The sequence below is a fragment of the Trichosurus vulpecula genome, chromosome 7 (genome assembly GCF_011100635.1).
Source record: "Trichosurus vulpecula isolate mTriVul1 chromosome 7, mTriVul1.pri, whole genome shotgun sequence".
Classification (NCBI taxonomy): Eukaryota; Metazoa; Chordata; class Mammalia; order Diprotodontia; family Phalangeridae; genus Trichosurus; species Trichosurus vulpecula.
Window position 1 is genome coordinate 191210374 of NC_050579.1, and position 13746 is coordinate 191224119.

General features: G+C 41.4%; 1 protein-coding gene across 1 annotated transcript in view; it reads left to right on the forward strand.

The window, feature by feature from the left end:
• The first annotated feature begins 1955 nt into the window (after nucleotides 1-1955).
• UBE3D (ubiquitin protein ligase E3D) overlaps nucleotides 1956-13746 on the forward strand; it is a 222303-nt gene continuing 210512 nt past the window's right edge. Inside the window, exons 1-3 of the mRNA XM_036767613.1 lie at nucleotides 1956-2117; nucleotides 7304-7500; nucleotides 11643-11733. Of these exons, the coding sequence (XP_036623508.1) occupies nucleotides 2062-2117; nucleotides 7304-7500; nucleotides 11643-11733 (344 nt within the window). The 5' untranslated portion in view covers nucleotides 1956-2061. The remainder of the gene's footprint in view (nucleotides 2118-7303; nucleotides 7501-11642; nucleotides 11734-13746) is intronic.

Here is a 13746-nt window from a genome sequence, read left to right on the forward strand (position 1 = left end):
TCCTCTGGAGCCATCTGGGTCCAGGGGCCAGATATAGATCAGGATGACTGGAGATGATCCAGTCTAGATTCCTAATCTAATGCTCATTTGGCTGTATTACAATACCTCTTCCTGATCTTAGTGGTTATCTAATCCAATCTTTCATTTGAAAGATAAAGAAATTGAAGCCTTAAATGGTTTAGCCATTTCCTAGTCAATGGACATTGTTTCCAAGTGTGTGCTATCCCAAAAAGTGTTGCTCTAAATACTTTCTTCACTACCATTAGCCTCATTGGGGTATAAACCTAATACTGGAATCTCTGGGTCAAGGGTATGCACTTTTAGTCATTTTATTTGCATAATTCTAAATTGCTTTCAAAAAATTGTTATAATCATCACAGCTCTAATAACAACTGTGAGACTCACTTGAGCCCTCATCACCAGAAGAAGCCGAAAACCTGAACTGGCCAGCCAGAGAAGATGATTTGAGTTCTTCTGGACTGACATACCAACAATCCTTTTCGATGCTCTCTGAGTGAACCCAAAAATCCTCCTGCTGTGTCAGCAACCACAAGACCAGATTAAGCTTGCATAGACATCCTGAGTCAGAGGCACTTCCTTGCTTATTGGGAACTATAATCTTGGCTGACAAAAGGCCAGACATCCTAAGTCAGGGGCACTTCCTTGCTTCATGGCTTTATAATCTGTGCAGCCTAACCCCAAAGCTCAGTTCCAACTGCAGCTCCATGTGCATGCCCGCCTGCCTGAGAGAAATAAACGTATGTATAACCTAAATCTGTTTGTCTTTCTTAGACTGAACTCTGGAGTTTGACACATTGCACTAGGGTGTACAACCCCTCCAACACGGATTCTTCCTTCTTTTTGTCATCTTTGCCAATTTGCAGGGTGCGATGCGAAGTATCAGAGTGGTTTTAATTTGTAGTTGTCATATTATTTGTGATTTGGAACACTTGAAGATGTTTGTTAATAGTATACATTTTTTCTTTTGAGAATTGTATATATCCATTTACCATTTATTTAATGGGCAATAACTTTTGGTTTTATATACTAGCTCATATATTTTTTATAACAAATTTGATACAATTTTTTTTTTCCTATTCAAATGCTTCTCTTCTTATCCTTGGTGCCCCAGAAGGTTAAGTGATTTGTCCAACAGTGAGGAAGGCTGGGGTTTTAATCCCAGCCCTGCCCCTAATTCAGAAGTTTCCAAATTTATTTGGCTTACTGCGCCATTTAAAAAAAAATTACTCAGCCCTCCCCTGGAAATCTACTTTCTTTAACCCTTCTCTCACTGACTTGCTGAGAGGAAATCATCAACCAGAACGTTTCGTATTAAATATCAGCTATTATTAACCAATTAGTAATTTTTCCAGGGGGTGGGGGTGGGGAAACATTCAGGAATCTTGGATCCTGCAACTTGTCTGGAGGTCGTCCCACTCAAAATCATTTTCTGCGCCTCATAGGATCATAGATTTTGAAATGGAAGGGACCCGAAGAGACCACCGAATAATTAATTTTACAGATGAAGAAACTGAAACTCGCTTAGTCCAAAGCGGAATGACTCCTTGATGGCAGGGATCAAGTTTTTGCCTTTCTAGGTATCCTCGGGGCTTACCACAATCCCTACCTAGCACGCAGGGATCAATAAATGTTTTTGATTGACTTTAAATCTATTGCCCTAGCCACCACGTCATCACGCTGCCTCAGTTTCCTCATCTCCGAAATGAAGGGTTTTGATTAGATGTCTCAACAACTTTGAATCCTATGTGCCTAAGAAAACCCCGCCCCCTGGACACTCGCTCCTCTAACCCCGACCCTCCCGCCCGGGCTGGGCAGCGCAGTACCCAGTCCAGGCAGCAGTGAGCAGTCGTAGCCTGCGGTGCTAGAAGCTGCTCCGGATAGGGCGGAGCGCCCGGCGCGCTCCTCCTACTGCTCTGGCGGTGAAGGTTAGCCACGCCTCTCTCGAGTTGCGGTAGCGTGAGTCTCTGTACCCCTGCCTCCTTTCCCCTCCCCCCCTTCCCGTTCATTGCCGTACAGGGAGAGAGGCCGGGGACGCTGGCAATGGATGTTTTCCTGGAGATTAGGAAACGGCTGCAGAACGCACTGCTGATCATCCGGTACAGAGCTACCCGCCTCTCAGTCCCTACCCTTATGGTGGCTGGGCCAAGGAAGCGGGTGGGCGCCCGAGCGAGGGGTGGGGCGGGGAGGATTGTCTATGGCTCTCCGACCAGGGCATCCTATTCTTCCCCTAGGATGCAGATGCGACCGGGCAGGAAAAGGCTACAGATTTGCGTAAAATGACGAGCTGTGGGGAGGGAACCTAACGCGTGGTTGATGAGCCAATAGACTGTGCACTGGCTCAGGAGAGCTTCACCGCGCTTAACTCGCTGACGCCTGCGGAGGCAGGCTCCAGCCTAGCCCGGCGAAGCCGCAGGAGCGCGGGAGCAATTGTTTCTGACGTCATTCCGGCTAGGGGAACTCCGGGAGCCCGGCCACCTTTGCTCTCCCTCCCCCCTCCCTTCTCCCCTCCCATTCCTTCCCCTTACCTCTGTCATCTGAAACTCTTTAACCCTAAGCCCCTCCTCTTTGGTCGAGATCCTCCTTTGAATTTAGCTCTAAAGTCTAATACATCACGCGAATCTCTAGAATTTTTCCAGAACAGACAGATGTTTATTTTGATAGTCACGCGATTATCCTCATTTGCCCCTGTGGGTTGGTTGGTTGGTGTCCTTCGTTCTGGAAGAGGACCAAGACGACATCACTATTCTAGAGTCAAGTTACAATGTGTCCCACGACTGTGGCTGCTCAGACAAGCTCCCAGTGCTCTACCACTGGTCTGTGAAGAGATGCCTCGTTTTAGTTTAAAAAAAAAAGTGGAACTTGTCAGAGTAATGCCCTGGGCCAAGCCAATGTTTTATTGGCTTCTAAGTCCATACTGACCTGTTTGTCCGTGGGTGCTTTTCCTTTGAATGGAGGGAGTGGGATGAGTGGCTCAGGGTGTGCCTTTAACCTCTTCACCTTTGTTATTCCTCTCACCCTTGTTACCTATCCAGTCCCAGGGCGAGTCTGACTTATTAAAACAGGATTAGAAACCAGAGTGACCTTACCCCTTCTTCTTCAGCCGCCTCATTTTGTAGATGAGGAAATGGTGGAAGCAGAGGAAAAGGTTTACCCTAGGCTTCACTGGTAGTTAGACACACAGATAAAGATAGCATGACTCTCCAAATTCAGCATTCTTTCCACTATACCGTGCTGCACGGCTGGTCGTTTTGGCAGCCTACTTAAATTAACTGTATACTATTTTCCCATTACATTTTCAAATTGAATAGAAAAGAAAACACACGTTTTACATTGTTGTTCAGTTGCGTCTGACTCTTCATGACCCCATTTGGGGTTTTCTTGGCAAAGAGACTGGAGTGGTTTGCCATTTCCTTCTCCAGATCATTTTACAGATGAAGAAACTGAGGCAAACAGGATTTAGTAACTTGTCCAGGATCACAGATAGTAAGTGTCTGAGGCTGGATTTGAACTCAGGAAGATGAGTCTTCTGGACTCCAGGCCCAGAGCTCTGTCCTCTGTCCAGCCTAACTAACCGGGTTTTATTACCTCTTTTGGAGAAAAGTGTGCTCTCCTTCCTTTGTTATCTCTTGACATGGTGAGGTTGCTGTTGTACATACATGCTGTTCTTCAGTTGTCTCTTACACTGTCAATGTGACAAATCCATCTTTCAAACATATATTTCTCTGGTAACATCCTTTGCTTCTGTTTTTTAATTTCCTTTTGTTTCATGCTGTCCCCTGCTCACACCCACCAGAAGCCCTCTTGTGATATTCATTTTCATCTATTTAGAGTTAGACTTCATGCCCTGCATTCAATGATAATTAGCTATCATTAAAGAAGTTTTGTAATTTTCTGAAGGCAATTTGGCTTGCTCTTTTGTTTAATTCTGGGTTCCACTTATCCGTTGTTACTTTTGGTCCCATCCATATATATTGATGTGTAATCTACATCGATATTTATATCTACAACTGCATCCATATTTATACTAATGTATAGATATAGATCTATATGTATGTACATATTGAGGCAGCTTTCAGCCATTGAAATATACCTTCTTTTGGTTAGAGCAGGGAGAAGGAGAGGGAAGGGCCCCTCACAGGTTGTTTGTCTTTTGTTTTCAAAGGAGACCATGACATCAGGAAAATGATGACATGACTTGCAGTTGATTTTGATTTAAGTGAGGGAGGGCTGTGCAAGGTCACCAGCCTCACTTTCTCCTCCAGAGCCATCTGGGTCCAGTGGCTTAATGTTCATCAGGGCGACTGGAGATGGCCCAGGATGCATTGGGAGACCCTTGCCCTTTTAGGCTAAGGTCTTTTCAGACCTTGAGTGAGGTAATACCCATTCAGTGAATAGGCCTCTTTAAGAAGTTAATCAAGGGATGGCCTGTTTAATCAAAACTAAAAAAAAAAAAAATAAAACTGAGAGGGGAAGACCCTCAAGGTCTTAACTTCTGGTTTATTGGCTAGGTTTCTTTCTCAAAAACTAAGCCTTAAACTCAATTCATTCTGGAGCTTATAGATTGGACAATTGCAGATCTTTTATGTTTTTCTTCTGTTTGTTCTCTTAAATACTCTCTGGATAAATTTACTTGGTTAGATCTTCCCCAAACTAGTTTGGTATAAAAGTGAACCAACAGGTGTCAGAATTGGAAAGAAACATTTCTATTCTCCTAATTGAGGTTGGATTAATTGCTGTGGATACAGGGTAATTTAAATATTTTATATCAATGTAAATCTGAAATAACCCACCAATAAAATCATCAGGCAGCTTAACCTGGAAAAGGCAGCTATGTGATTTTGGAGAAGTCATTTGACTTTTCTGGATCTCATTTTCCTCATTTATAAATTGAAAGGGTTGGGTGATCTTAAAGATTTTTCTAGCTCTAACCTTCTACGACTGTTTATTATGTAATTATATTGTGACGAGTGCAGGACGCTTAAGAAAAGTCACAGACTTTGGAGAGTTTTTTCCTACTTCATAAACCTGTGTTTTTGGCTTTTTGAACTAGACATGTTACTTATAGGCTCATTAACATTATTAGCATTGGAAAACACTTTAGAGACGTCTAGTCCAGATCCCTCATTTTACAGGTGAGGAAAGTGAGGCCTAGGAAAGAGAATGAATTGTTCATGATCATAAAGATTGTAAATATTAGAGCTGGGATTTTAGCTCCGCAGATCCACTGAGATTTCTACTAGGAGACTGCAAGTTTTTGCCATATTGCAGTTTTTTTACAATAAGTAATTTTCTCATCTGTAAAATGAGGCAGTAGGATTAAGATGTTTTCCAGGTTAGGATACTCAGTGACTTTGTCTCTGGATTTGAATGCGTGATACAGCTGTTTTGTTAGCAGGATCCATGTTTTCTTTATAAGAAGGGCCAGCCTGGTGGTACAGTTGGTAGAGCACTGGCTGTGGAGTCTGGAGAACCTGAGTTTCAAATTTGGCCTCAAGACACTTACTAGCTGTGTGACCCTGTTCAAGTTGCTTAACCCTGTTTGCCTTAGTTTCCTCATCTGTAAAATGAGCTGGAGAGGAAATGACAAACCAATCCAGTCTCTTTGCCAAGAAAACCTCAAATGAGGTCATGGGGAGTTGGACATGACTGACAACTAAAACAACTCAAAAACAACAACGTGAAAAGTTGTGTTAATTACATTCTTTTTGGCCAAAGAATTTTATTTGCTCAGAATTAGAGAATAGGGAAGAAGTACATATATAATTTGTTTTTTTTTTTTTAGAAATTCCACTGTAAGTGAGGGTAAAAACCAAATCCAAACAAATTTAAGTTGTTAAAATCATCCTTCCCCTTTCAAGCATCATCAAATGACCTAGATGCAAGTCTTAACTCTGCTCCCTAGATGCTGTTTTACTTCAAGAAAGCTAACTACTCAACCTTTTCGACCCCAGTTTCTTCTGTAAAATAACATTGCTGGACTAGATGACCTCTGAAATGCCTTCTCTCTCCAGATCTATGATCCCCTGCACCACATATATTTAAGTTGGCTCACAACAATGACATGCAACTTGTGAGATTTTCTAAAGCCTTTTCTATTGCATATTCAAAATGATTTTTGTTAAAATATTGCCTAATGAATCATCTGAATTATTATCAGCAAAACAAAATTGTAATGGTCCTGCCCCTACCTAGACACATTCCTCTCCCATTTCTTATAGGTGAAAGTGATCTCTTCTTTCCAAAATCTCTCAGTATTTTGCCTAGATCTTTCCCTTTGTACTTATCTCATCCTCCCTGTATCAGCATTATTTGTATATTCATCCTTCCCCTGTATCAGACTGTAAGCTCCTTGAAAACAGAGTCTGTGTCCCTAGGATGAAACAGATACTTAATAAATGTTTGTTGAATTAAACTCCCTTTATTGCTATATAAGTAAGCCATTATAGATAATAATAAGCATTATGGTACAGTGGTATAGAGAGCCAATCTCAAAATCAGGAAGACCTAGGTTTGTATCTTGCCTCTGACACATAACTTGTGACCATGTTCATGTCATTTAAGCCCTGAGTACTTCAGGCAACTACTGCATACCACAAGTTGCAAAGCAAGTACCCATCTGCATTGGTAGAAGTAGTTGCCTCACCTGGGAGAGTTCGTTATATCAATGAAATTACAGGTCCAGTTCAAAACTAAAACCAAAACACACATTATGATGCTGGTGTCAGTTGTTGTTCAGTCATTTCAGTCACATCTGAGTCTTTGTGACCCCATTTGGGGTTTTCTTGGCAAAGAGACTGGTTTGCCATTTTCTTCTCCAGCTCATTTTACAGATGAGGAAACTGAGACAAACAGGGTTAAGTGACTTGCCCCAGGGTTGCACAGCTAAGTGTCCCAGGCTGGATTTGAATTCAGGTCTTCCAGGCCCCAGATACTTTATCCACCACGTTATCTAACTGCCTTATATATGAATAAAACCTATATTAGAGGCTTTCTTTGTTATGAGAATAGAAGATACTTCAGGGGTTGAATACGTAGTTGATTTTGAGATAGAAAGAAACTCATAGAACGGTATTCTTAGAGGATTTTACTGTTGGCATGGACCAGAGTTGGATGAGGTGAAAAGATATGTGTGGACCAAGATAAGACATTGATAAGATTGTAGAAGTATGGTATGATTTGGTACTTTATAATCAATTTAGCTGCACTTAATGTTGGATTTTCTTAATCAGTATTCTGAAAGTTGAGCTAATGGGAAAAAAAAGTTTTATTTTTCACTCAACAGAGAGCCAAAACAAGGAAGTTTGCCCATGAATATTTCTATAACTCCATCAGTACTGAAGATGAAAACTCTCGAACAGTGCAGAGAAATCAACTTTCCACCAGAGGTCAGGCTTGTCCCTTCTTCCCTTCGCGGGCTGCAGTATGTGTCTGGAGATGGGATCCATATGAGACTTCTCGTTCAGGCTGATTCAAACAAGAGTGAGTAAAATGAACACTAATTACTGGGATAGTATTGACTTACTTGTCATGAGTTAAAGATCATGTCTGTCCTGAAAAGTTAAACTTCATCCATCAGATGATAACTTCCAAAACACCTGATTATTTATTCTGAAGAAAATATATTTGGTTCTTAAGAATGGATCGAACAAGGGGATAGGATGACTTCAAAGACAGCTGTGAAGGGCCACCTGGCTGGTCATTAAGAGGGGATTGCTCTTTAGGAGGGGATGGACAAAAACACTCAGATGTTGTGCTGAGTCTGTAAACAGGCTGAGACACTAACAGTCCCATTTCCTAACAACAGGTAAAAGGTTTCTAGGTGAGCCCCAGGAATATAGACCCAGATTGGAAAAAGTTCTGGACATGCTAGTACAGATTCCTTTAGCAGTGACTTATTAGATGCATAATGCTACGAGCTTCAATCAGAATATGTCTTAGGAGGTGATTTTTGGAAACACTGACATTTAACCCTATTCTAAAGTTTCAAAAAATCTGAGTATTCAGTTCTGGGAAACCTCTGTTTGGATTTGAATAGACCACAGATCAAATCATTGATTCATAGATTTTAGAGCTAAAAGAGACCCTCGAGGCCATCAAGTCCCACACTCTCATTTTACAAATGAAGAAACTGAAGCTCAAAGAGGTTAAGTGACTTGCCGAAGGTGACACAGCTAGGGTCTGAGGCAGGATTTGAAACCAGGTCCAAGCCCTGTGCTTGATCCACTATACCACACCTATCAATTTGTAGCTTTTAGAATTTGGTTATTGATAAGATTGTGTTTTGAAGCAAATTTTATACTTTTATTATAACTAGTTGCTACCATCACTCAATTATTTTTTATTTTCTGAAAATGGAGTTTCACCTACAGTGAAAGAATAATAAATTACGTGTTAGTATAAAACATAGGCATCAGACCTGTCCCCAGGCACCAGTTATTGAAGCTCTCCATTGTTTCTTAAAGCCCTTCTCTAGGTGGGCAAACAAGGGTTTTCCCTCCTTACCCCCCCAAAAAGGACAAAGTATGAAGTTTTGCTTGTTTCACCAGCAGATGGTACTGCTATACTGGCAATTGACCTTTGGGTCTTGGACAGCTCTTTACAGCACATAACTGGAACAGCCTACTCTGGTCCCTTCTAGCTGCTTGCAGCTCAGTAATACTGTTTGTTTCCATGATCGCTTAGCACCGTTAAGCTGTGTTTCCATCTTTGTAATTTGTCAATTTATTTCATTGGAGAGAAACGTGCAACTAGATTTCCTTCAGTCCTAAGTTTCTTAAATGCTTTTATCTGTGTGGGCACTCCCAGTTCTTATGCAGGTTGCAAATTCCTCTTCTGTGCCCAATTTTATTCAATTTTTTCACCATTATCTGTTGTATCTGGAACAACTCTTTCACTTTGTAAGAAGTTCCAGGAAAAAGGGATGATGTAAACCAAACTGCTGCATTCTACTGGTCTGGGGCCGGGAAAAGAGTGGGAGTGGGGAATAGAGAAAGTCATTTCTCTAGAGAATTTAAATAAACAATTGTACACTTATCCTTTGTTCTATTGCTGATGATTGAGAAACTGAAATTAAGAAATGGACTGACTGTGTTCAGATAATCTTGCAAATGGCTTGGCAAAAATAATACGAATCACTGAAATTTTCACCAGAATTGATTTTTGCTTCTGAGAATGAGAAATGCTCACTAGGAGCTAGCTATTTCCATTCTTAGGCACATGCTGAAATATAATGATACTTTTTTATTGTCAGTAAATAATATTCTAGAGCAAACCGAAGCTTTTTTTGAATTCTGTGGATCTGAATTAAAATGGATATTATTATTTTTTTAAACTAAATCACTTCAGAAGTGATACAGATCTACTGGTCTGGCCACATTGTTTTAGGTCCTTGGTGTTTGGAGAGGAAGGGAGAGGAGAAAGGAGGAGGGGAGAAGAGGGAAGAGGAGAAACATTCTGGGTCTATGGCATGTGGGGACCTGCATATTTACAAGATATGTAATGTGGGCCAAATGAGACAGACTGCGTTGAGAGAAATCTAACATCCTGCCCTGATTAAGCCACATTTGGAGTCTGGTGTTCAGTTCTGGGTACCATATTTCAGGAAGGACATTGATAAGCTGATGAGCATCCAACGGAAGGCAAGCAGTGTAACTTGAGTCCATGACTTACAAAGATTGTTCCAAGGGCTGTTCAGTTGGGGGAAGAGAAAATTTAGTGGGGAGGAGCTTTTCCCATGGGAAGAGGAGTGAAAGAAGAGAGTTATATTTCAAGGGCTGTTATGTGGAAGAGTGATTCACCATGTTTTGCCTGACCCCTGAAGGCAGCACCAGTAGTAATAGGTAGAATTTGCATAAAGGCAAATTTGATTTTGATGTCAGGAAGAACTTTCTGATAGAGCTGTTCAAATGTGTAATACAAAGATGTCACACTCGTGGCCCATGACTGTCCTGAGTGCTCCTGAACCAGATTAAAATGTAATTGGGAAATATTTAGCAAAATAAATAAAAATACAGTAGAGCATAGATAATGTGAGGTTTTGTAAGTCAATATTCAAGGGGCAGCTAGGTGGCACAGTGGATAGAGCACAGGCTTAGGACTCAGGAGGACCTGAGTTCAAATTTGACTTCAGACACTCAATAGCTGTGTGACCCTACGCAAGCCACTTAACACTGATTACCTCAAAAAAAAAGTCAATATTCAGTTTTCCAGTAGTTTCTGACTCTTCATGACCCAATTTGGAGTTTGCTCGGTAAGAATACTGGAGTGGCTTGCCATTTCCTTCTCCAGCTCATTTTACAAATGAAGAACTAAGGCAAATAGGTTAAGTGACTTGGCCAAGGTCACTCAATTAGTAAGTATCTGAGGCAGGATTTGAATTTATGAAAATGAGTCATCCTGCACCACCTAGCTGCCCCTATGTGTGCCCTTATTTTATCCTTATGTAATGTTTAGTGGCCTCCATTTCTCTTTGAGTTTGATACCACTGGTGTAATGGGCTGCCTTGGGAGGGGAAGGTTCCCATTCCCAGGAGGTTTTCAGCCCAAGGCTGAATCGCCACTTGTTGGAGATATTGTAGAAGGAATTGTTGTTCAGGTAGAAAAGATGGTGTCTGAAATGCTGTGCTTCTGTCTTAATCTCTTTTTGTTAGACTCATTCTACAAAATAAGGGGTGACATCTTACTTCAAATAACCTGAGGAATAAATACTTAAGAAGCAGCTTGCAAAAGTTCTTTGACGTTTTTGGAGACAACGCAAAACACTTTATATTGTTTGCTTCTGGTTGAATCAACAAAAGATTATTTGTAAAATGTATCTGGGGAAGGTGTCAGCATTATTTGGTGGTAGGGGTCTAATGCTGCTGTCTGATCAGATCTAGAACTGTAAGAAACTTTAGAATCTAGAATTGTAAGGAGCCTTAGAGATCATCCAGTCAAGGGGAGCCTGAAGCTTTTTTTTTTTTTTTTAGTCATTGCTCCCTCTGGTAGTGTGTCGACCCCTTCTCAAAATCATGTTCTTAAATAATTGAAGGATGTGCTAAATTTCAGGACAGGTAGGTAAAAATAAGGATGCAATTTTTTCCTTATTCAAGTTCATGGACCTTCTGAGATTCTCAGATAAAGAACCCCAGATCCAGTGCAACCCATTTATTTTATAGATGAGAAACAAAGGCCCTGGAGGCTCAGTGATTTGTATAGAGTCACCAAGAGAATGGGGCAGGTAGGTGGTACAGTGGATAGAGTGCTGGCCTTGGAGTCAGGAAGACTCATATTTCTCAGTGCAAATACAGCCTCAGATACTTACTAGCTCTGAGACTGTGGACAAGTCACTTAACCCTGTTTGCCTCAGTTTTCTCATCTGTAAAATGAGCCAGAGGAGGAAATGGCAAACCACTTCAGTATCTCTGCCAAGAAAACTCCAAAGGGGATCAGGAAGAGTCGGACACAACTGAAATGACCAAAAGACAACAAAACACACAGAGAATAAGTGGCAGAGGCGGTATTTGAACTCTGGTCCCATGGCTCACCCCTCTGACTTCATCATGCTTTCCACTTCACTACATGGATGTAAAACATGTGTGTCCTAAAGCCAAAATGATTTGCTCTTTCTTTTCATTCCTTCAGAACTGGTTTCCACTTTGAACCAAAGCCTACAAGCCCTGAAGTGCTACGTGTTTTATTGCCAGTCCTGTGGTGAAGTCATCATCAAAGAAAGGTAAGGAGCACATTTAGTGGTGGTTGGTGAGGGCTGTGTATGCTGGGGGTTGTTGGTTCACTCTGTGGTGCCTCAGATCTTCCCAGGGTTCTACTGCAGGGCCAGCGTGTGACAGCTTAAACACGAGCGGGCTGGTGTGGTCAAATTTAGACAGGACCAATCAGGAGCCCCTTCCTACAGTCACGGCAGAGTGGTCAAATATTTCTCTTGCGAAATGGTATTCGCTTTTGTGAATCACTGCAGACCTTCAGATCAGAGGATGTGCGTGAAACCCCTAGGCAGCGTCTCTCTGTCTCCAAAGATGCAACAGCTCTTCTTTATGTACCCGGCATCATTGAGGAAGTGTAGTGTTTCACAGAAAGGGTTTTTCCAGGCAGATGGCTGGAAAATTATTCATTTCCTTGCCACTTTAAACAAAGTCTGCGTGAGAGACAGCATGATGTGTTAGAAATAGCCCTAGATTTGCAGTTGAGAGACCTCCATCTCCATCCCAAGGCCCAGGACTCACTGGCTGTGTGACCCTGGGTAAGTCACTTTGTCTCTTAGCCCCCATTCACTCATCCACATCATGAACATACCAAGATCTCCTGCACCGTCTACTTCATAAGATTCTTTCTGAGGGAAGTGCTTTGTAAACCGTACAGGACCATACAAGGGTGAGCTGCTATTCCATTTAGACTTTTCTTGATGAGTTTGAATCATCATCATGACCACTGATGTTTTTTGAACTTAATTTTTTTTTCCATTAACAAACATTTTTTTCCCCTTTCATCTTCTCTCTCTTCCATTTGGAAGAACAAAAATGAAAACAGAAATCCTTGTGACCAATATTTAGAGTGAAGCAAAGGAAATGCCTGTGTTGACCACATCCAAAAATGCGTGACTCATTGTCCGTTTCAAGTTTGCCACCTGTCTTTCGGGAGACGGGTAGTTGTGCTTCATCTTCTTTCCCTTGGAATCGTGGTTGGTCATCGCATTCATCAGGGTTTTTAATGACTTTGAGAGTTGTTTGTTTTGTGGTGTTGTTTTTGTCATACAAATTATTGAAAACTGGGAATGCCTGTAGGAACTGGTGCAGAGTGAAGAGAGCATGACCATTGGTTTGTGATTTCATAGGTGAACGTTGCCTTTCACCCTTCTAACAACCCAGATGACCAGGCTTTTTGACTTTTTGCTCCTCCTGAAGAACTAGAGCGGTGCCTTCCCTTTTCTCTACTCCGTTCTCATTTACTGCTTCTAATCTTAAATTCAAACATGTTGTTAAAATTCTGTCTGAAGTAAATAGGTCCTAAGAATGAAGTTCACAAGCCCTTTCTAAGGTCAAGAAATTTGTTCTGTTTTTTTTGGCGTTTCCCCCTTCTTGATCCTGACTTCCTTACTTCTTGGCTCTGTAGGTTAGGTTGCCAATGAGGGTCTTCAAGGTTATTGAGGAGTTATTGTTTTATTATCCACCAAATGACTACTTGATAAAGCTGTGGTGAGAATGGGGGTTCATTAAAGTCTGCGAAGATAGAGAGAAAGCACTCTAGGTGCAAATTTAATTCAACAAACATTTATTAAGTGTCCAAGGCATTATGCTTTGCATAGATAATCCAAGAATCCCAGAAAAATGAAACATTTTCTGCCCTCAAGGAATTTATATTCTTCTATATTTGGGGGTGGTGGTAGATACAAACAGGTACACAGATGAATTAACACAAGATAATTTGAGAGTAGGAACAGCTGGAGGAGATCAGAGGCGGCCTCTTAGAGGGGGTGCCACCTGAACTAAGCCTTTAATTCTGAAAAGTAGCGATGAGGGAGTACTTTGGGGGAAGGGAAAGGGTCGGAGAAGAATGCATGGTGGCAGGTGATGGAAAATTATTAGCCCACCTGTTAGAATTTTGACTAGCTTTATTTAATTTGGGACTATGTCTAGTCTGTGGCCATTATGACAAGCTTTGGATTCTGGGTCCCCACATCTGTGAGAATGTGTGAAAATGAGGCTTTCCCTTTTCTCAGCTTAAGTTTTGT